Raw genomic sequence first — 24,895 nt, forward strand, 5'->3', positions numbered from 1 at the left:
AATTGGAGTCCCAGGAAAAGGGACAATGGTATAAAAAGATATATTTGAAAAAATTTCCATATTTGATGAAAACTACCAATCATGGATCTAAAATGTACAAGAATCAAAGCAGATTAAACACAAAGAAAACAAAACCAAAGTATATCATAAACCACTAAAAACTGTTTATAGGCCAGGCACAGTGGCTCACGCCTGTAATCCCAGCATTTTGGGAGACTGAGGCGGGCGGATCACAAGGTCAGGAGATAGAGACCATCCTGGCTAACATGGTGAAACCCCGTCTCTACTAAAAATACACAAAATTAGCCAGGCGCGGTGGCGGGCGCCTGTAGTCCCAGCTACTTGGGAGGCTGAGGCAGGAGAATGGCGTGGACCCGGGAAGCGGAGCTTGCAGTGAGCCAAGATCGCACCACTGCACTCCACCTGGGCGACAGAGCAAGACTCCGTCTCAAAAAAAACTGTTTATAGGCCGGGCGCGGTGGCTCAAGCCTGTAATCCCAGCACTTTGGGAGGCCGAGACGGGCGGATCACGAGGTCAGGAGATCGAGACCATCCTGGCTAACACGGTGAAACCCCGTCTCTACTAAAAATACAAAAACTAGCCGGGCGAGGTGGCGGGCGCCTGTAGTCCCAGCTACTTGGGAGGCTGAGGCAGGAGAATGGCGTAAACCCGGGAGGCGGAGCTTGCAGTGAGCTGAGATCGGGCCACTGCACTCCAGCCCGGGCGACAGAGCGAGACTCCGCCTCAAAAAAAAAAAAAAAAAAAAAAAAACTGTTTATAAAAGACAAAATCAAGATATATGGGGGGAAATATAATTATATTTTTATTATAAACTATTATTAAAAAATGGAAACATCTTTTAAGTGTTGAAAGGAAAAAAACATAAATTTAGAATTCCATATCCAGTGAAAGTATCTGTCATAATAAACCTGCACATGGATGTTTTTAATAGCTTTATTTATAATTGCCAAAAGTTGGAAGCAACCAAGATGTCCTTCAGTAAGTGAATGATAAATAAACTGCGGTACACTCAGACATTCAGTGCTAAAAGGAAATGAGCTATCAGGCCATGAAAAGACATGGTAGAAGCCTCAATGCATATTGCTAAGTGAATGAAGCCAATCTGAAAAGACTACCTACTGTAGCTAACTACTGGAAAAAGCAAAACTATGAAAACCATAAAGAGATCAGTGGTTGCCAGGAACTGGGAAAGAGAGATGAGGAGAGAAGGCATGATGAATAAGAGGTGGTTCAAAAGGTTTTTAGGGCAGTGAAACTATTCTGTATGTTACTATGATGCTATATAGATGACACAATACCTTTGTTAAAACTCACAAATGTACAATACCAAGAATGAATCCTAATGTAAATTATGGACTTTGGGTGGTAATAATGTATCATAGTAGATTCATCAATTGTAACAAATGTACCACTCTGGCGCTTTGATGTTGACAGAAAGGGAAGCTTGTGCATATGTAGTGGCAGGGGGTATATGGAAACTCTCCGTACTTCCTGTTCAATTTTGCTATGCCAAAATAGAACTAAAATTGCTTTAAAAATAAAGACTATGGCTGGGCACAGTGGCTCACGCCTGTAATCCTAGCACTCGGAGGCCAAGGCGGGCGGATCACGAGGTCAGGAGATCGAGACCATCCTGGCTAACACAGTGAAACCCCGTCTCTACTAAACAATACAAAAAAATTAGCCAGGTGTAGTGGCGGGCGCCAGTAGTCCCAGCTACTTGGAAGGCTGAGGCAGGAGAATGGCGTGAACCCGGAAGGCGGAGCTTGCAGTGAGCCGAGATCATGCCACTGCACTCCAGCCTGGGCGACAGAGCAAGACTCCATCTCAAAAAAAAAAAAAAAAAACCACTACTTTTTAAAAAGTGGTAAGATAAATACCTTTCTTCAGACAAAAGCTGACAAAATGCATCAACAGTAGATCTGAAATACTAGAAATGTTAAAGGAAATTCTTTAGGTTAAAGGAAAATGATTCCAGATGGAAATTCAAATCTACATGAGAGAATGAAGAGTGCTGGAAATGGTAAATATGTGGGTAAATACAGGACTTAATGGTAGATTGTGATAAGATAAATATGCATACTGTAAACCTTACAATACTGTTTTTCAAATGTGTAGGTCTCAAGATCCCTTTATACTTTTAAAACACTGAGGACTGCAAAGGCTTTTATTCATATGGGTTATAGCTATCAAAATTTTTCATATTAGAAATTAAGTTAAACTGAGAAAAAATTAAGCATTATTTTAAAATAACATTAGCAAATCTATTATATAACAATAATATAATTTTTTGTAAAAAATAACTGCTTTCCAAAACTAAAGCAATTCAGTTAGGAGTGGCAGTTTTACATTTTGGAAATCGCTTTTAACATCTCACTTAGAATATAGCTGAAGTCTCACTGCCTTCTGTATTCAAATATGTCATGTGCCCCCTGGAAAATTCCATAGCATATTTGTGAATGTACCAAATGTGACAGAGGAACATAACGTTTTCATATTATTATTAAAACAGCTTTGACCTTGTGGCTCCCTTGAAAGGGTCTTAGGAACCCTAGAGGTCCCCATACCAAACATTTTGAGAACCACTGTCTTAACCACCAAGAAGTAAAGCAGGCCAGGTGTGGTGGCTCACACCTGTAATCTCAGCACTTTGGGAGGCCACAACAGGAAAACTGCTTGACACCAGAAGTTTGAGACCAGCCTGGTCATCAACACCACGAGACCCTGCCTCTACAAAAATGTACAAAAATTAGCTACTTGGGTGGCTAAGACGGGAGGATCATGTGGGCCTGGGAGGTGGAGACTACAGTGAGCCCTGATGGTGCCACTGCACTCCAGCCTGGGAAACAGAGTGAGACCATGGCTCAAAAAAATAAAAAATAAAATAAAATAAAGAGGTATGGCTAAGTCAGTAGGAAAAAAACAAAACAAAAACAAAAACACTGAATACTGAAATAAATTCTAAATCAATCCAAAAGAAAGCAAAGACAAATAAAAATTTAAAAACAAATAATAAGGCTGGGCACTTTGGGAGGCTAAGGCAGGTGGATCGCCTGAGGTCAGGAGTTTGAGACCAGCCTGGCTAACATGAAACCCAGTCTCTACTAAAAATACAAAAATTAGCCGGGCGTGGTGGCGGGTGCCTGTAATCCCAGCTACTCAGGAGGCTGAGGCAGGAAAATTGCTTGAACCCAGGAGGCAGAGACTGCAGTGAGCCAAGATCATGCCACTGCACTCCAGCCCGGGTGACAGAGCAAGACTCTGTCTCCAAAAATAAATAAATAAAAACAAATAACAAGAAGGTGGATCTTAAGTCCAAACCTACTGATATGTTTAACATACCAATTAAAAGGCAGAGGACTGTCAGAGTCATGAGTAGCAAAAAGGTGTTATAAAATAACCATCCTGGCCAGGCAGGGTGGCTCACACCTGTAATCCCAGCACTTTGGGAGGCCAAGACGAGTGGATCACCTGAAGTCAGGAGTTCAAGACCAGCCTGGCCAACATGGTGAAACCCCATCTCTACTCCAAATACAAAAATCAGCCAGGTGTGGGGGCAGGTGCCTGTAATCCCAGCTACTCAGTAGGCTGAGGCATGAGAATCGTTTGAACCTGGGAGGCAGAGGTTGCAATGAGCTGAGATCGCACCACTGCACTCCAGCCTGGGTGACAGAATGAGACTGTCTCAGAGCGGGGGGGGAAAAAAGCCATCCTTAAAGACTGAATTGCTTTGCGCAAGTACTTGTCAATTCCTTTATTTACAGTATCATTTCTGAATTTTAGGGCCTACAGACATAAGCCTCGAGATAAATTTTACTAAAAAAAATTCAAAGGTTTCCCACCATACAAAGGTTCATATTCTTTTACATTTTCAAATTCCCAAGGTCTATCCCCAACAATGCCCTTCTAACCTCATGCTGGATTACAAGTTTTATGATGCCTATGTTCCTCCTACAAGTAAACAGAGCTATTCCCCAAACATATCCCAAACATTCCCCTCCTTCCCTGCCTTTGCTCCAGCTTTCCTTTTAGCCTATCTTTGCTTACTGAAAAATTCCTCATCCTTTAAAGCTCAAATGCTTTAAAGGACTTTCTCACAAAGTCCTCATAACTTCCTCTGGTTGAGTTACTTCTATGTTCCCAGGATGAAAAAGCAAGACAGAGCTATAAGCAACCACTTGTACCATGCTGAGGAGGCAGGTGGTGCAGGACTGCCAGTGTAGGCAGGGACAGACTTGAAGGAGAAGCAATCTAGAAAGAGGCTGGTCTGAAGTCTAGGGGAATGTGCGTATCTCCTAAGAACTCAGCTCCTGGGTATACAGAAATTAATCTGATTGATTCTATATGTGAATTTCTGACTGAAAACCAAGACCAAATCTTAACACTTGCACTCAAGTAACTAAAGTTACAAACCCTGTCGTGGTTTGATCATATTCTCTCTTTTTATTTTTTTTGAGACAGAGTCTTGTTCATGTTGCCCAGGTTGGAATGCAGTGGTGCAATCTCGGCTCACTGCAACCCCTGTCTCTGGGGTTCAAGCGATTCTCTTGCCTCAGCCTTTCAAGCAGCTGGGATTACTATGTGCTCAGGCATGTGCCACCATGCCCAGCTAATTTCTCTATTTTTAGTAGAGACAGGGTTTCACCATGTGGGCCAGGCTGCTCTCAAACTCCTGACCTCAGGTGATCCACCCGCCTGGGCCTCCCAAAGTGCTGGGAATGCAGGCGTGAGCCACAAGGTTTCACCATGTTGGCTAGGCTAGTCTTGAACTCCTGGGCTCAAGTGATCCGGCCACCTTGGCCTCCCAAAGTGAGCTGCCGTGCCTAGCCTATGATGATTCTTTTTGGGAGAAAAGATCTCTACCTTTATTTGTTCACAACAGGAAATACTTTTGGCAGCTTAATTCTTTGTACACTCTCATTATTATTTGAATCCCAGGAGGGATTTATTTATGTATACATACAATGGCAGAAAAGAATAAAAGGGCCTCTCCAATCTTCTCTAACAACTGAGTGAAGCTGACACCTTTGAATCTCCATTAGAAGTACTACTCTATAACCCCCCGAGGCAGTTAAGAGCTAGTATTAGGAGGAATGTTTCCTCTTTATAATCTCCCGTTCCCTTTCATTTTTATACATGTACCTCCCCCAACAAACATGAACATATCAATATATCAGAATTAATTGTGAATTAAGTGTTAGATTTAGTTTAGTGCTCTTTTCCTTCCTAGGATAGACTATATTTTCTTTTGCAGGCCTCTAAAGTCCTTGTTTGTTGTCTCTACAATAATTTTTAAAAATTAGCCAGGTAGGCTGGGCGCGGTGGCTCAAGCCTGTAATCCCAGCACTTTGGGAGGCCGAGACGGGCGGATCATGAGGTCAGGAGATCGAGACCATCCTGGCTAACACGGTGAAACCCCGTCTCTACTAAAAAATACAAAAAACTAGCCGGGCGAGGTGGTGGCGCCTGTAGTCCCAGCTACTCGGGAGGCTGAGGCAGGAGAATGGCGGGAACCCGGGAGGCGGAGCTTGCAGTGAGCTGAGATCCGGCCACTGCACTCCAGGCTGGGTGACAGAGCAAGACTCCATCTCAAAAAAAAAAAAAAAAAAAAAAAAATTAGCCAGGCATGGTGGAACGTACCTATAGTCCTGGCTACTCAGGAGGCTGAGACAAAAGAATTACTTGAGCCCGGGAGTTCGAGGTTACAGTAAGCTATGCTTGTACCACTGTACTCCAGCCTGGGCTACAGAGTGAGGGAGACCCTGCCTCTAAAAACAAATCAAAGCAAACCAAACGACAAAATAAATAAATCCCTCAGTTTACCCCTTAACCACATAATACTGTACATTTTCAAACCTTACCTTCCTATGACCCCTGGGAGCAATAACCTTGCCTTATACTGCTTTTGTATCCCCAGGTCTGGGCATGGCATTTGTGTGGAATAGGAACTCAAATGTCTGATAAATAACCAAAATGTAAGAGTGAGATTAAGTTCAGATCTGTGTGATTTAAAATGTGTATTTAGAGATCCAAAGTTCCAAGCTAGTGGATTATAATTCAGGCATTGCCTTTTGGATATAATACTTCCAACAGCCTACTCCCCAGGCACACATGCACCTACGGTAACAGAGGAGTAAAGATCAAACATAACCTGACAAATACACTCACTCTGGGTGGTTGGATATAGTAAAGTTTTATGATAATACTTCTCTTACAGTCGATCACAAACAATACTGCCAATTATTTAGACTTGAATGTGTAATTACCTTGGGACCTTGTATCACTTCAGATTCTGATCTACCAGATCTGGGAAAGGGAGTGAGAGTCTGTGTTTTTAACAGGTGGTGCCTGGTGCCGTTGGGTGCTGAGTAGACCTAACTATTACAATAAGCTCATTGTGAAGGTGCCAGCTCTAGAGTAAACCCCTCCAGTCCATCTCCAGCAGACAGCCTTGTAAAAGGCAAATGTCACTGCTCAAATCACTTTAAAGGTTTCCCTTTCTCACCAGCTAGCCAGAGAATGAAGGTCTAATTATGTAGCATGGCACATAAGCTGCCCTTTTACTTGGCTCCTACTTCTCAGCTCCTACTTTATGCTTGGCTAGTTTGACGACCTGGATTTCCTAATACAGGTCTTCATATAAGAAAGGCAATTCCTTGAGCATTAAATAAGCAGCAGTGAACTTCATGCCCATTCCTCATTTGTTCTGAAAGGCCATAATTTAATATGCATATACTAGACCCAAAGACTGCATCGAGATTAATAGTTACGGTGCCCATGAACTTGGGCTTACAAGAAGGGTAAGGCCTCCAACATGCTTTATAAACTTGGTCCCAGAACTCAGCTATATTGCTGCACCAGATCTTTTCTTAATCCCTTTGTTTATTTTTCAAAAGATGTAACTAACACAGTACAGAAGTCTGGAAATGGGAGTTGTGATTTTTGTTTGTATTTAAGCTTACATATAATTTAAATGGCAAGTGCTTAGCAGGCTTGGGCATATTCCTAAATGATTCAGGAAACAAGACAGCACAACAGCTAGAGTGAAGTGGCTACGTGATTTATGTGATTCATTTGAAATTTAGCAGACTTCACATGGATTGAATTTAAGTGTGTATCTTTTTGCAAATGCCAAACACATGTGAAAAGAGAAAAACATTTCCTCCAAAAGTGAATAAAATATAAACAGAAGAATGAATTCATTTCTACTTTAATCCCTTCTCACTCCAGCTCCTTGTCTTCCCTCTTCCTTCTTCCACCTATTCCCAATAATTTAACCAGTGAAGTACTTAATTATTTTCAAAATTAAAAAAATATTATTCAGGTTTTAGAACATAAAAATATGATATCTGATTTCATTCAAGACACTTCATATGGTCAGCTGTGGTGGCTCATGCCTGTAATCCCAACACTTTGGGAGGCTGAAGCAGCCAGACTGCTTGAGGTCAGGAGTTCAAGGCCAGTCTGGGCAACATGACGAAATCTCATCTCTACTAAAAATACAAACATTAGCCGGGCATGGAGTGCACATCTGTAATCCCAGCTACTCGGGAGGTTAAGGCAGGAGAATTGCTTGAACCCAGGAGGCAGAGGTTACAGTGAGCTGAGATTGTGCCGCTGCACTCCAGCCTGGGCAACAGAGTGAGACTCCATCTCCTTTTAAAAAAAAAAAAAAAAAAAAAAAAAGCAAAGAGAGAGAACAAGAGAGGCCCTGAAGCAATCATAGTAAGGGGTGTTTTGAACACCCCTCACAATTCTTAGCCATTTATCTCCCTCAAATGAGTAAGTAGTTAGCATGCATCTGAGTCTCTGAATGTCTAAAAAAGACCATTCTTTCCCCCTGACTTCATCTCTACACCTTGATACATGCTTGGTTACTCACTTGTTTTTCAGAATAAGGAAAAAAGAATCCCAAGACCATGTGACTACTGGCCTTATAGAATGACAGAACAAAGACTCCCAAATGATCAGGAAATACATGTGTAAGCCACACTCACCTTCATGGGGTTTTCATCATATGTTGGAGTTCCCAGGTCCATCTCAGCTTCATGCTCAAGGCTGGCATCATCTCCTGGACTTTCCCAAGTAGGAGGATCCCACTGAGTCTGCCTAGAAAGAGAAAAAACAGCCATGCTGTCAGGGCTAGGAAACAGAATCCTGACATAAACATCACTGTTCATACATACATAAAACATTTAAAACATACATTAAACATACAATAAGACATAGAATAAGTCAGCTCCATGAGTTAGAGACAAACTTTTTCTATCTTCCTAACAGCAATGACTTCAGCACAAAGACATGCCCCTCCTCATTGTCCATATTTCTGTGGGCAATGATGTGGCAACACTGACTGGATGTCAAAAAGAGCAGTAAATCCGAACATCCTGTCTCTCACCTGACTCTTAATGTCATGCAAATAAGACTCGGCAAAGCCTAAAATGTACAAGAAATAGGTCCCTGCCTATGTCACCCCTCTGTAGATGAAGAGGTAAACAGTGACTGTACCTAGCATATAATTGGAGCAAAATAAATCATATAACACCTCTCGCAATCCTTGACCATGTGAGAAAATTATCCCTTGCTTCAAGAGTTTTCTTTTTAATAGTTCTGCCCCTTTAGTTTAATGACTGACAAGAAAAATACGTACAGGTTAAAAACTTGTACCCTAGGCCAGGCATGGTGGCTCATGCCTGTACTCCCAGCACTTTGGGAGGTTGAGGCGGGTGGATTACCTGAGGTCAGGAGTTCGAGACCAGCCTGGCCAACACGGTGAAACCCCATCTCTACTAAAAATACAAAAAATTAGCCAGTCGTGGTGGCAGGCGCCTGTAATCCCAGCTACTCAGGAGGCTGAGTCAGTAGAATATCTTCAACCTGGGAGGCAGAGGTTGCAGTGAGCCAAGATCGTGCCATTGCACTCCAGCCTGGGCAACAAGAGTGAAACTCCATCTTAAAAAACAAACAGGCCGGGCGTGGTGGCTCAAGCCTGTAATCCCAGCACTGTGGGAGGCCGAGACGGGCGGATCACGAGGTCAGGGGATCGAGACCATCCTGGCTAACACGGTGAAACCCCTTCTCTACTAAAAAATACAAAAAACCAGCCGGGCGAGGTGGCGGGCGCCTGTAGTCCCAGCTACTCGGGAGGCTGAGGCAGGAGAATGGCATAAACCTGGGAGGCGGAGCTTGCAGTGAGCTGAGATCCGGCCACTGCACTCCAGCCTGGGCGACAGAGTGAGACTCCGTCTCAAAAAAAACCACAAAAACCTGTACTCTCTGCTAAAAAATATTCTTGACCAACTGCAAAAAGAAGGTTTCAGCCAGGTTAACTCATTAAATGTTTACAGTCATTTTGAAAATAAGCAGGCAAAGATTTTTCTTTTTAGAAAAAGATCTGTAGGATAAAAAGTGGAAGTAAGGATATTCACGTTCAGGAGTCTGAAGCCAGCTGTAACAGAGAATGTTATGAGGACAGTGACTTAAAATGTCAAAAGCCTCAAAGGATCTAACAAATCTGGCAGGTCAATCTTGTCACTAAAATCTTCTGCTTTACCACCACAATCTTTAGTCAACAACATAACAACATTAAAGACACTCGATACAAATCTGTGTGTGTGTGTGTGTGTGTGTATAGTTGTAAAAATAGGCTTACCTCTGACTTATGGAACTCATTTATTTTAAAAGGCTCAACATTTCTATCATAATAAAAGAACCATAAGCAGCTAAGGGTGTTATCATAGAAATTGAACAAATATATATATATATGTCTGTTCTTAGCTACCAGATAAAACCTAGAAAAGACAGGAAAGGTACACATATAAATAAGAAATACAAACTTTTTTTTTTTTTTTGATTCTGAGATAGGGTCTCACTCTGTCACCCAGGCTGGAGTGCAATGGCGTGATCTCAGCTCATTGCAACCTCTGCCTCCTGGGTTCAAGCGATTCTCCTGCATCAGCCTCCTGAGTAGCTAGGATTACAGGCGCATGCCACCACGCCTGGCTGATTTTTGTATTTTTAGTAGAGGCAGGGTTTCACCATGTTGGTCAGGATGGTTTCGAACTCCTGACCTCATGATTTGCACGCCTCAGCCTCCCAAAGTGCTGGGATTACAGGCGTGAGCCACCATGTCCGGCCCAAATGATTTTTATTTTTGGAAGATTGATAGAATATTAAAAAGCTTGTTTTGGTGTTAAAAAACAAAGTTCTGGCCAGGCGTGGTGGCTCACACCTGTAATCCCAGCACTTTGGGAGGCAGAGGCAGGTGGATCATTTGAGGTCAGGAGTTTGAGACCAGCCTGGCCAACATGGTTAAACCCTGTCTCTACTGAAAATACCAAAAAAAAAAAAAAATTAGTTGGGCGTGGTGGCAGGCACCTGTAATCCCTGCTACTCAGGAAGCTGAGAGGCAGGAGAATTACTTGAACCCTGGAGGCAGAGGTTGCAGTGAGCCTAGATCGCGCCACTGCACTCCAGCGTGGGCAACAAGAGTCTCAAAAAAAACAAACAAAAAAAAGTTCTGGTTAAACCACACATAGTTTTTAAAATCATTACACATTCAATTAGCAACATAATGAAGGCTCATTTTATGAAAGCCTTTTTGTTTTTTGAGACAGAGTCTCACTCTGTCACCCAGGCTGGAGAGCAGTGGTGCAATCTTGGCTCACTGCAACCTCTGCCTCTAGGGTTCAAGTAATTCTCCTGCCTCTCAGCTTCCCAAGTAGCAGGGATTTACAGGCACCTGCCACCACGCCCAACTAATTTTTGTATCTGGAGTAGAGACAGGGTTTCACCATGTTGGCCAGGTTGGTCTTGAACTCCTGAAATCAGGTGATCTGCCCGTCCTGGCCTCCCAGAGTGCTGGGATTACAGGCATTGAGCCACTGCACCCAGCCTATAGAAGCATTTTAATGTGAATAAGGAAGGCCCTTCTAAGCAGAAAGCATAAAGGGAAAATATATGAAAATTTTAAACTTCTTTATGTCACAAGACAAAAACATCTGCAATACTCTTGATAAAGAAATCTAACACTAGACAGAAAATGGGTAGATGCCCCAAACAAATAACTCACAAAAGATACAAATGACCAACAATCCAATGAAGACATCCCATCTCAATAGTAAAATAGCTGAAAATAAAAATATTTCCCACCTGTTAGACTTGCAAGATTAAAAGAGAGGACATGATGGAAAAGGATTTTTTTTTTTTTTTTTGAGACAAGGTCTTGCTCTGTCACCCAGCCCAGAATGCAGTGGGGCACAATCATAGCTCACTACAGATCTGACCTCCTGCCTCAAGTGATCCTCTTGCCTCAGTCTCCCAACTAGTTGTGACTACAGGTGCACACCACCATGCCCAGCTAATTTTGTATTTTTTGTAGAGATGGGGTTTCACTATGGTGCCCAAGCTGGTCTCAAACTCCTGGGCTCAAGCGATCCTCCTGCCCCAGCCTCCCAAAGCATCAGGATTACAGGCATGAGCTGCTGTACCTGACTAAAAGGAACTTATACACACTTTTTTTTGTGAGAGTCCAAATTGATACAAACTATTGTTTAATAGTAAGCTGACAATATTTCTCAATTTAAAATGTGTACCTGTTTTGCCCAACAATTCCACTTCTAGGTACCCTCTTGAAGAAATAGTAAGATTAGTGTCCCTAAGGATGTCCAGGGTTATATAGTTACATATAAAATAGTGAAGACCTATCAATCAGAATGAGTTAAATACAATTTGATATAGCTATACAATAGAGCAGGGGTTGGCAAACTTTCTCTGTAAATGATTAGATGATAAATATTTTGACCTGTGAGCCATATGGTTTCTATCACAACTACTCTGTCATTGTAGTGTGAAAGCAACCGTGGACAATTTGTAAGCAAATGTGCATGGTTGTGCTCCAATAAAACTTTATTTGCCAAAACAAGTGGCCTGTGGGCATAGTTTGCCAGCCCTGCAACAAAGTATAAACAATTACTAAAACTAACAGTTGTAGCTGGGTGTGGTGCCTCAGGCCTGTCATCCCAGCATTTTGGGAAGCTTAGGTGGGAGGATCGCTTGAAGCCACGAGTTCGTGAAGATCAGTCTGGGCAACAAAGCAAGACTCTGTCTCTACAAAAAAAAGAAAAAAAAAATTTTTTTCAAGAAAAAATTCCATAGTTCTATGTTAATTGATAAAGCTCTATAAAATAGATTAGTAAATAAAGCAGACTACAAAAACATGTATCTTAACAATTTATGTAAGAGTATATAGATGAGTGTATGTATACACACACACACACAAAGTACATATACCTACATAAAGCTATCTGTCTAAAAGGTATTTTAAAAACATTTGTTATCTCTCAGTAGTGGCAGCTCCAGTAATTATACTTCCTTTTTAGTACTTTCCTACTATATTTGCTTTCTATAACAAGTGTAAATATGTGTCAAGGATAAATAATCTAGCTATTTAATTTGGAAATAGAAGAGTGCTGTCAGTAAAAAAAATTCAACAGCAGAGTTGAGTAGCTATGATACAGACTGCTTGGCTGGCAAAACCCAAAATATTTATTTTCTGGCCTTTTACAGAAAAGATGTCTGTGACCCCGATACTTTACAATATTAGATGAAGTAACCTTTAAAAAATATCCTGGCCGGGCGCGGTGGCTCAAGCCTGTAATCCCAGCACTTTGGGAGGCCGAGACGGGCGGATCACAAGGTCAGGAGATCGAGACCATCCTGGCTAACACGGTGAAACCCCGTCTCTACTAAAAAATACAAAAAACTAGCCGGGCGAGGTGGCGGCGCCTGTAGTCCCAGCTACTCGGGAGGCTGAGGCAGGAGAATGGCGTGAACCCGGGAGGCGGAGCTTGCAGTGAGCCGAGATCTGGCCAGTGCACTCCAGCTTGGGTGACAGAGCGAGACTCCGTCTCAAAAAAAAAAAAAAAAAAAAAAAAAAAAATCTCCTTAGCTTTCTCCAAGAGTCTTGTGGATTAAAAATACACCAAAACTGCCGGATGCGGTGGCTCAATCCCAACACTTTGGGAGGCCAAGGCAGGTGGATCACCTGAGGTCAGGAGTTCGAGACCAGCCTGACCAATAAGGTGAAATCCCGTCTCCACTAAAAACACAAAAATTAGCCAGGCATGGTGGTACACATGCCTGAAATCCCAGCTACTGGGGGAGGCTGAGGCATGAGAATCACTTGACCATGGGAGGTAGAGGTTGCAGTGAGTCGAGATCACACCATTGTACTCCAGCCTGCGTGACAAAATAAATAAAATAAAAATACACTAAAACAAATTTTAAAAAACCCAAAGTCTAAGGTCTAAAATACATTTAAGATGTCATTCTGGAAATCCAGCAGCCTTCAAGTGCAGTGAACAGCTAATGACAAGAAGTTTACAACTGTAAAACTCCCCTTATAGTGGCAACTTCTTTGATCAAGTAAAAGCAGACATGGGAATGCCCATACAGCTCTTCTTACCTTGTGATCACATGGTAGTAATAAATCTTCCCTTCTGGATCTCGGGCTGTCTTCCAATTGGGAGGTAAGACAATGGTTTTTGGTTTGGGTGGAGAGGGGGGCGGCAGATCCAAGAGATTATTTGTCACAACCATTTCAGACTACAAAGAAAACACACACATTTTTGATCAGTGATATCTCTCTTAATCTGGCTGAAAAGGACAAAATAGTCCACTTAAATATGCAAAAATGTACATCTACCTCCTCTTAAAAAAAGGATAAAGGAAAGGTACAATTTAGGAAATAAGGGACAGTATATATAAAGAGCTTTACAGAGCTATCAGAAAACTGACAGTTGGCTCTAAGTTTACCATCCAAAATACCATATTAAAAAACAGTCAGCAGTTTATCATATAGAGCAGCATTTTTCAGCTTTAAAACACCAATTCTAAGGCAAATGGGCTCCAGAAATATCTTTATCTTAAAAAAAAAAAAAGAAAAACCAAAAAAACCCCTGAGAAGCAAATATGACAGAATGTTAACATTTATCCATTATATTTTTTCTGTACTTGAAACCTCAAAACTATAAAATATTAGTGCCACATTCTGAAAAACATAAAAACCTCAAAATCACTTATGGACTGATTTTTGCTTCCCCAAAACATGTATGTTGAAGCCCTAATCCTGCTGTGACTGTTATTGGGACACAGGGCCTGTAAAGAGCTAATTAAGATTAATGAAGTCATAAGAGTGAGAACTTTATCTAATAGGATGGTGTCCTTATTAGAAGAGAAGTGACACCAGAGGACATTCGCAGAGAAAAGGCATATACAGCAAGAAGGTAGCCATTTGCAAGCCAAGGAGATAGACCTCAGGAGAAACCAACACTGCTGACACCTTGATCTTGGACTTCCAGCCTCAAGAACTGTGAGAAAATTTCTGTTATTTAATCCACTCACTCTGTGGTATTTTGCTATGGCAACCCTAGCAGACTAACAATCACAAGAATATATACTTGTTCCTTCTTTCAAGCCTATTAATGAAGAATACTTTTTTCAGCTTTACCTTTACTTGCATAGTTAAAGAGGAACCTGAAGACCCCAGGCTCAGATAAAATGTGTTCACTTTTTAAGCAAACATGGGTCTTTGAGCATTCTTGCTTTGTGTATACTCTTCCTTACTCTTATTTCACCTAGCTAGGGTTTTTTGGCCCAGCTTAAGTTTCAATTCCTCCATTACCCATCCTTTAGCTTATAAAGTGACCTCTTTTCCCCAAGCTTCTGTGTCACTTAATATTCCAAACCATTTATCTCTTAATAGTTTAAGGCAAAATAGAAAAAATATATTCCAAACCATTCAGTACTTATTCCCAACACAAAACTCTATTTTTAGTGTAGTCATCATTTTCTCTTGTGACCATCATCTCTCTCTTATTTGAAAGATCAGCTTTTAAGAATACAAATGGAAACTTATTTATGTTTGTATTAAAAAGGCCTAGTCAGCTGGGCACAGTGGCTCACGCGGTCAGGAGTTTGAGATCATCCTGGCCAACATGGTGAAACCCTGTCTCTACTAAAAATACAAAAATATTAGCCGGGTATGGTGGTGTGCACTTGTAATCCCAGCTATTCAGGAGGCTGAGGCAGGAGAATTGCCTGAACCTGGGAGTCAGAGGTTGCAGTAAGCTGAGATCAAACCACCGCACTCCCGCCTGTGCAACAAAGCAAGACTCCAACGCAAAAAAAAAAAAAAAAAAAAAAAAAAAAAGGCCTAGAAGGGCTCAACTCATAACAACTACTCAAACATCTGCTCTAAGTACACATTATCTTATTGTCCTGTTGTTTCACATACAGTATTTTTAGCCCATCTTCACTAACCCTGTCTAAAGCCACCATCAATTGCTGGATTGCTACCAGAGCTTTCTCCAGAACTCTCAGTGTTCTAAAGTGCTGATTTGACCACGCTATTCTGTTCAGTTTTTCAATTGTTTCCCATGCCAACCTCTTATTTTCCACTTTATCTGAAAACAACACCACTTTGAGATTTCACCATATCCTCCTACATATGTTGCAGAATACCAAAAGCTTATCTTAATATTAAATATTGTATAAAAATTTTTTAAAAACATTGTACATGTATAGTGAAGTATATCACACAATTCTACATGCCTAGTCCATGGTGACTAGTACAGTAACATATTCTAGCACAGGTTAAGCAGCCCTAATACAAAAATACAAAACATCTTGAGTGCTGACATGACACTCAAAGGCCATGTTCAAAGGAAATGCTTATTGGAACATTTCAAGTTACAGATTTTCAAATTAGGGATGCTCAAGCGGTAATTATAATGCAGATATTCCAGAATCCATAAAATTCTGAAATGTGAAATACTTCTGTTCCCCTAAAGCTCAGATAAGGGATACACAACCTGTAAGTGGTAAATACTAATAGATAGCTGGTCTAGAAAATTATTACTTCGGCCAGGTGCAATGGCTCACGCCTGTGATCCCAACACTTTTTGGGAGGCCTAAGCAGGAGGATCATGAGGTCAGGAGTTCGAGACCAGCCCGGCCAACATGGTAAAACCCCGTATCTAAAAATACAAAAATTAAGGTCGGGCGCGGTGACTCACGCCTGTAATCCCAGAACTTTGGGAGGCCAAGGTGGGCAGATCATGAGGTCAGGAGATTGAGACCATCCTGGCTAACACAGTGAAACACCGTCTCTAGGCCGGGCGCGGTGGCTCAAGCCTGTAATCCCAGCACTTTGGGAGGCCGAGACGGGCGGATCACGAGGTCAGGAGATCGAGACCATCCTGGCTAACATGGTGAAACCCCGTCTCTACTAAAAACTACAAAAAACTAGCCAGGCGAGGTGGCGGCGCCTGTAGTCCCAGCTACCCAGGAGGCTGAGGCAGGAGAATGGCGTGAACCCAGGAGGCGGAGCTTGCAGTGAGCTGAGATCCGGCCACAGCACTCCAGCCTGGGTGACAGAGTGAGACTCCGTCTCAAAAAAAAAAAAAAAAAAGTAACCCCGTGTCTACTAAAAACACAAAAATTAGCCGGGCGTAGTGACGGGCACCTGTAGTCCCAGCTACTCGGGAGGCTAAGGTTGGAGAATGGTGTGAACCCAGGAGGCGGCGCTTGCAGTGAGCCGAGATCCTGCCACTGCACTCCAGCCTGGGCGACAGAGCAAGACTCCGTCTCTCAAAAAAAAAAAAAAAAGTTAGCTAGCTGGGCGCACTGATGCACACCTGTAGTTCCAGCCACTCAGGAGGCTGAGGCAGGAGACTCACTCGAACCCAGAAGTGGAGGTTGTAGTGAGCCAAGATCGTGTCACTGCACTCCAGCCTAGGTGACAGAGTAAACAACAACAACAAAAAAAGAAAATTATTACTTCAAAAATTCATAGTAAAATATAAAAATACAAGGTCAGGGTAAACAACAAATAAAAAGGATCCTAGGAGCTTTTTTTTTTTTGAGACAGAATCTCACTCTGTCGCCCAGGCTGGAGTACAGTGGACACGATATCAGCTCACTGCAAGCTCCGCCTCCGACGCTCACGCCATTCTCCTGTCTCAGCCTCCTGAGTAGCTGGGACTACAGGTGCGGAGCAAAATATATATTAACAGAACTATAAATTCTACAGAATTAAATTTTTTTTTTTTTTTTAACAAAATGGTTGAGTTCACGCCCTCAGGGTGCTCAGGTGAATTTGGTGGCTATTCAAATTTAAAAACAGGCCGGGCATGGTGGCTCATGCCTATAATCCCAGCACTTTGGGAAGCCGAGGTGGGTGGATTACCTGAGGTCAGGAGTTCAAGACCAACCTGGTCAACACTGGCAACTCTGTCTCTACTAAAAACACAAAATTAGCCGGGCATGGTGGCGCACACCTGTAATCCCAGCTACTCAAGTGGCTGAGGCAGGAGAATCACTTTAACCCAGGAGGTGGAGGTTGCAGTGAGACAAGATTGTGCCACTGAACTCCAGCCTGGGTGACAGAGCGAGACACCATTTCAAAATAAGTAAGTAAATAAATACACAAACAAAATTAAAAAAAAATTTATTTATAAATAAACAAAGAACATGTGAAAAAGAACCCAAAAATAAAACCCGAAACCAAACCAGACCAAAAAGAAAAAGACAAAGTAGACAGTCAATGAGTTTTAACAACTGAGATATTTCTTACTGGCTGCAAGGGCTGAGGCTGCCCTGGTGCAACTATTGTAGTCACTGCTGCGGCTGGCTGTACCACTACTCCTTGTGGATGAGCTGTGAAAATCTGTTGCCCCTGGATATACTGAAGACTTGGCTGGGCATAACTCTAAAAGACAAAATGAAGAAATCAATAATTTAAACTTTTGTCACTTTTAATAAACAGACTGACTTCCAAGATGGCACAATCTTAAAGATACACCCATAACATTTTAAAATTTTTTAAATATATATTTGGACATAAATGTGTAAACAATTTTTTTGTTTCAAACACCAAGGTTTCTGTTTTGACTAATTCCCTATTCATTTACTTAGATTTTATTTTATCATAAGAAAATGAAAAACTTTTTTTCTTTTTATTGTTCACAGAAAGTCTCCAATTGTTTAGCTTTCAATGATATTGGAAAGACATTGAAAATTAAACAGTTGGACAGTTTCTATAAGCAAAAAACAATGAAGTGCTGCTCCTGAGATATACAAGAAACAATGTCACGCTGCTCTGAAGAAGTCTTTTGCTACCAACTTGTAATAACAGGTTGTTTGGACCAGAAAAGGTCAAAGGGTGTGAATCATAGTAAATAAGATGATCAAATTTTAAGCTACCTTTTGTGTTAGCTTTTTGTAGTCTTCTATAATAAAACTCCTTGGCAGAAAGACAGCAGAATCAATGCATCTGAAATTCTCACTACACACTAACTTATACAGTGTTCTATGATACAAGAAGCCCCTTAACATACATCATCTCATTTAGTGCTGACCACCATCAAAAACAGGTACTGCCTATGCCTGGAGTTTCATAAGAAATAAGTACTATACTAGGGCTTATACCTACTCTGTAATTATTTCTCAAGCATAGAAAATCTGCTTTAAGAAGAAGAGGTGACAAGAAGACTGAAAAATAGCCTTGCTGTCCTAAGAGGTGGTGACTGCTAAGGAACTGAATAGACATATATCCTGTACTTACGGAGAGATTTTGCTCCTATGGACTGAGATTCTAGCAGGTAAAATGATACAGAAACATTAAATGGTAAGTACTCAAAATATAAAATACAATTCCAAATGATACCAGTAAAAACTCAAGTAGTCTGAATAGGCAATGCAGCTACCTAGCAGGTTTCTGGATGAATAATTACTGACTGGACACAGGAAAAAGGAAAACAATACCTAATCTGGTATTCTGGATCAGCTTAATCTACTCAGATAATAAACCAGACTGAAAAACGTTAATTGCTGAGGCAGAATTATCATCAGAATAGTATCACAAAGCCTGAGAGGAAAATGTACAGTCATGTATTGCTTAACAAGGGAGTACTTTCTGAGAAATGCATTGTTAGGAGATTTCATTGTTGTGGTAACATCACAAAATGTACTTTCACAAACCTACTAAGTGTATGAGGTACTTACACATCATACAGTGTACTTCACAAGTCTATTAGATACCTAGGCTATATGGTATAGCCTGTTGTTCCTAGGCTACAAACCTGTACAGCATGTTTCTGTAATAAAGACTTGTAAGCAATTACAACAGTATCTATGTGTCTAAACACATTTAAACATGGAAAAGGTACAGTAAAAATCAGTATAAAATTTTTTTAAGCCGGGCATGGGGGCTTACGCCTGTAATCCCAGCACTTTGGGAGGCCAAGGTGGGTGGATCACGAGGTCAGGAGATCGAGACCAGCCTGGCTAACACGGTGAAATCCCGTCTCTACTAAAAATACAAAAAATTAGCCAGGCATGGTGGCAGACGCCTGTAGTCCCAGCTACTCAGGAGGCTGAGGCAGAAGAATCGCTTGAACCTGGGGGGTGGAGGTTGCAGTGAACCGAGATGGTGCCACTGCACTCCAGTCTGGATGACAAAGCGAGACTCCATCTCAAAAAAAAAAAAAAAAAATTTAAATGATACACCTGTATAGGACACTAACCATAAACAAAGCTTGCAGGACTGGAAGTTGCTTTGAGTGAGTGAGTGGTGAGTGAGTGAATACGAAGGCCTAGGACATTACCGTACACTACTGTACACTATAAACACTGGGCTATATAAAGTTAGGCTACACTAAGTTTATTTATAAAACATTTTTCTTTCTTAATAAATCAACTGTAACTTATTATAACTATTTTACTTTATAAACTTAAATTTTTTCAACTTTTTAACTCTTTTGTAACACTTATCTTGAAATACAAACACATTCTACAGCTGTATAAACAACCCTCCTCCCTGGTTCATGCAATTCTAGAAGGAATCTTGCTCTGTCGCCAGGCTGGAATGCAGTGGCGCAATCTTGGCTCACTGCAACCCCCACCTGCTGGGTTCAAGCGATTCTCCTGCCTCAGCCTCCCGAGTACCTGGGACTACAGGTGCATGCCACCACACCCAATTAATTTTTTGTATTTTAATAGAGACGGGGTTTCACCATGTTGGCCAGGATGGTCTCCATCTCCTGACCTTGTGATCCGCCCACCTTGGCCTCCCAAAGTGCTGGGATTACAGGTGTGAGCCACCACACCCGGCCTGTATTTTTTTTTAAATAGAGTCTCGTTCTGTCACCCAGGCTGGAATGTAGTGTGATCATAGCTTACTGTAGCCTTGAACTCCTGGACTGAAGCAATCTTTCCATCTCAGCCTCCCAAGTATGTGCTACCACGCCCAGCTAATTAAAAACAAATTTGTAGAAACAGGGTTTCGTTATGTCATCTAGGCTGGTCTTGAACTCTTGTGTTCCAGTGATTCTCCTGCCTCGGCCTCCCAGACTGTTGGGATTACAGATGTGAGACAACACACTGGGCCAAATATTTTCTTTACTTTTTTTTTTTTTGAGACAGAGTCTTGCTTTGTCACCCAGGCTAGAGTGCAATGGCATGATCTCGGCTCACTGCAATGCAAGCTCCGCCGTTCTCCTGCCTCAGCCTCCGAGTAGCTGGGACTACAGGCACGCACCACCACGCCCGGCTAATTTTTTCTATTTTTAGTAGAGACAGGGTTTCACCGTGTTAGCCAGGATGGTCTCAATCTCCTGACCTCGTGATCAGCCCGCCTCGGCCTCCCAAAGTGCTGGGATTACAGGCGTGAGCCACCGCGCCCGGCCCAAATATTTTCTTTGTATCCTTATTTTTATTCTGTAAGTTTTTTCTAAATATATAAACATATATATTCTTACATATATAAACTTACCAGTTTATATATTTTTACATCTATTTATAACCTTTTCTTATATATATAAACTTACTGTATAAGTTTTTCCCATATATATGGGAAAAACATACAATTTGATAGAGGAAACAGGATCAAGTATTTGATAGATCAATAAGGTATCTATACTTTACAATAATCTTATTACATATTTCAAAACAGCTAGAAGAGAATAATTGAATGTTTCTAGCATAAAGAAAAGACAAATATTTATGGTGATGGATATCTCAATACACTGATTTTTACTAATTATATGATTATCACATGTACCCTGAAAATACGTACACCTATTATGTATCAACATAAAAAAACAAAAACTAAGACATAAACACACACATTAGCCTACGCTTACACAAAGTCAGGATCATCAAGACGTCACAAGGCCAGAAGAATTTTTCACCTCCATAATAATTTTACGAGGATCACTGTCATAAATGCCATCTGTTGTGGACCAAAATGCCATTGCATGGTACATGATTGCATTTATGTACAGGTTGAGCATAAACATTTCTGATTTCCCTAATCAGAAATCCTAAATGCTACAAAATATGAAACTTTTTGAGTGTTCACATGGTGCTCAAAGGAAATACTCACTGGAATACTTTGGATTTTGGCTTAGGGATGCTCAATCACTAAGTATATATAATGTAAGTATTCCCAAATCTGAAAAAAATCCAAAATACAAAACACTTCAGGTCCGAAGCATTACAGATAAGGGATACTCAACCTGTATACATTTTCTCTTTTTTTTTTTTTTTTTTTTTTTGAGACAGAGTCTCACTCTGTCACCCAGGCTGAAGTGCAGTGGTATGGTCTCAACTCACTGTAACCTCTGCTGCCTGGGTTCAAGCAATTCTCCTGCCTCAGCCTCCTGAGTAGCTGGGATTACAGGCGTGCGCCACCAAGCCCACCTAATTTTTTTGTATTTTTAGTAGAGACAAGCTTTCACCATGTTGGCCAGGCTGGTCCTGAACTCCTGACTTCAAGTGATCCCCACACCTCGGCTTCCCAAAGTGCTGGGATTATAGATGTGAGCCACTGTACCTGGCCTATTTTCTTATCCCTCCACTCATACCATGTGCAAGTGACCATATTATCTTGCCATGACCATTATTTGTCTCCCTACATTTTTTTTTTTTTTTTTTTTTTTTGCTGAGACAAGGTCTCACTCTGTTATCGAGGCTGGAAAGCAGTGGTGCCATCAAGGCTCACAACAGCCTTGACCTCGTGGGCTCAGATGATCCTCCTGCCTCGGCCTCCTGAGTAGCTGAGACTACAGAACAGAAGCATGCTACCACATCCAACTAATTTTTCTATTTTTTTGTAAAGATAAGGTTTTGGCATGTTACCCAGGCTGATCTCAAACTACTAGGCTCAAGCGATCCTCCCACATCAGCCTCCCAAAGTGCTTAGATTACAGGCATGAGCCACCATGCCTGGCCAGTCTCCTACTTTTGCCCTTGACTCCTGCAATCTCTTTTACCCAGAGCAGCCAGTGATCCTCTCAAAACATCTCAGATCATGCTTTCTTCAATTTTAACTGCTTCAGTGGATTTCCACATTACTCAGCCTAACAGCCAAAAATCCTCTTAAAGCTCCTCCTAAGACCCTATTGTAACTTCTTTGACTTCATTTCCTACTACTGGTACGTTCACTTATTTGGAATAGAATGGATTTCATAATTACCTCACATATTCTGAGTGTGAACATTTAATATTCCGATATTCTGATTTTATAAAACAAGAAAAAAGCTAGTTCAAACTCTTAATTTTGAGAAAAAAAAAAAAAAATTCACCACGATAAAACATGTTATTTCTAGAGTAACCAGGAAGTCAATCATCCAAATGTACAATAGAAAACTGTTAATATTTTGGAGGACAGAATTTCTTTGGCCATCATTGACAATATACTCATGAAGAATTTTTCTGACAAGATCAGATGTTTAAGTAAGGCTCATTATGCAGACACTAGTATTTGACTCATATGGAATAAAGCTGTGGTTTAGAAGACCACTTCCAAATGCTGGCTGGGAGATAACAACAGCAGTATCTACTTATTTTTTAAAAAAAGACTTCTAGGCTTTTAACAGTATGAATTTGGTTTCTATAAACCAAGAAGGGAAAGCGATTTGCAGTATGACTGGAATAATGCAGAAGATACACACGTTTGCGAGACATGTACATATTATCATGTGACTTATCTATTTGCTAAGGAAAAACCTACATGAGATTTCTGTTTCATTTTTTCTGTATCACAGAAAAACATGAATGTTTGTTTTTCTGTACCCAGGCTGGAGTGCAGTGGCACAATCTCGGCTTACTGCAGCCTCAATCTCCTGGATTTAAGCAATCTTTCCATCTCAGCCCTCCCAAATAGCTGGGACCACAGGCATGTGCCACCACACTCGGCTAATTTTATTTACTTTTTGTAGAGATAGGGTCTCACTATATTACCTAAGCTGGTTTCAAACTCCTGGGTTCAAGTGATCTTCCTGCTGCAGCCTCTCAAAGTGCTGGGATTACAGATGTGAGCCACCAAGCCCGGCTGAAAAACCTGTATGAGATTTGAAGAGCGTGCTCATTCAAATGACTTAAAATTACACAAATGAGGCCAGGCATGGTGGTTCAAGCCTGTAATCCCAGCACTTTGGGAGGCTGAGGCAGGAGGATCACCTGAGATCAGGAATTCGAGACCAGCCTGACCAACATGGCAAAACCCTGTCTCTACTAAAAATACAAAAAATTAGCTGGGAGTGGTAGTGCACACCTGTAATCCCAGCTACTAGTGAGGCTCAGGCAGGAGAATCTCTTGAACCTGGGAGGTAGAGGTTGCAGTGAGCCGAGATTGCGCCACTGCACTCTAGCCTGGGTGATAGAGCCAGACACTGTCTCCAAAAAAAAAAAAGAGATGAAGAAAAAATTTTACAAAAATGCTAGTTTCTCAACTATATATCCGCTAGGAGTATCTTTAAACTGTGACTTTTTCTGGGGACGGAGTCTCGCTCTGTCTCCCAGGCTAGAGTGCAATGGTGCAATCTTGGTTCACTGCAATCTCCGCCTCCCGGGTTCAAATGATTCTCCTGCCTCAGCCTCCCCAGTGGCTGGGATTACAGACACCCGCCATCATGCCCAGCTAATTTTTGTAGAGATGGGGTTTCACCATGTTGGCCAGGCTGGTCTTGAACTCCTGACCTCAGATGATCCGCCCACCTTGGCCTTCAAAAGTGCTGGGATTACAGAAGTGAGCCACCATGCCAGGCCTAAAATGTGATTTTTTTTTTTTTTTTTTTTTTGAGACAGAGTCTTGCTCTGTCGCCCAGCCTGGAGTGCAGTGGCGCGATCTCAGCGCATGCAAGCTCCGCCTCCCAGGTTCTCGCCATTCTCCTGCCTCAGCCTCCCGAGTAGGCGGGACTACAGGGGCCCGCCATCACGCCCGGCTAATTTTTTTGTATTTCTAGTAGAGACGGGGTTTCACCATGTTAGCCAGGATGGTCTCGATCTCCTGACCTCATGATCCACCCGCTTTGGCCTCCCAAAGTGCTGGGATTACAGGCGTGAGCCACTGCGCCCGGCTAAAATGTGATTTCTAATGGGAATTACAGAATAAATCTGAGAAGGTCCAATAGGTTTTAGAGGGAAAAATACAATTTTTCTGTCACCACTTCTAGAAGAATAAAAAAATCATTAAATTACTTTATATCTGAATCACTTCACTTTATATTAGGTCAGTACAAAAGTAGTTTTCGCCATTTTTAACAGCAAAAGCCATGACTACTTTTGAACCAACCTAAAATGAAAAATTACAGTCTAAGCACTCAAACTCTTGAGATGTAATTTAGTATAACTCTGTGAGAATAAGTCACTTATTACTGTCACAAGACCACTACAAATTACATGACCTCTGTTAAAATTGAGCTTTTCTGTTTAGTATGCAGTTGTGTAAAAAAAATCAGTCACCTCTGATAACACATTTGCTCCAAATATTAAAGATACCGAATATGTAGATATACAGACATAAATGTA

The 24,895-nt window shown here is 41.5% G+C and overlaps 1 protein-coding gene across 4 annotated transcripts in view; it reads right to left on the minus strand.

Moving 5' to 3' along the window:
* SETD2 (SET domain containing 2, histone lysine methyltransferase) overlaps positions 1-24,895 on the minus strand; it is a 152,063-nt gene that overhangs the window by 11,759 nt on the left and 115,409 nt on the right. For all 4 annotated transcript variants that reach the window (XR_004058863.1, XM_010374759.2, XM_030936373.1 and 1 more), the window contains 3 exons: positions 17,658-17,792; positions 13,488-13,627; positions 8,020-8,131 (listed from right to left, as the gene is read on the minus strand). Coding sequence is in view for 3 of the 4 variants with exons in the window: in XM_010374759.2 (XP_010373061.1) it covers positions 8,020-8,131; positions 13,488-13,627; positions 17,658-17,792 (387 nt within the window). In the remaining variant the exon portion in view is untranslated. The remainder of the gene's footprint in view (positions 1-8,019; positions 8,132-13,487; positions 13,628-17,657; positions 17,793-24,895) is intronic.

The sequence above is a fragment of the Rhinopithecus roxellana genome, chromosome 1 (assembly GCF_007565055.1).
Source record: "Rhinopithecus roxellana isolate Shanxi Qingling chromosome 1, ASM756505v1, whole genome shotgun sequence".
NCBI classification, from domain to species: Eukaryota; Metazoa; Chordata; class Mammalia; order Primates; family Cercopithecidae; genus Rhinopithecus; species Rhinopithecus roxellana.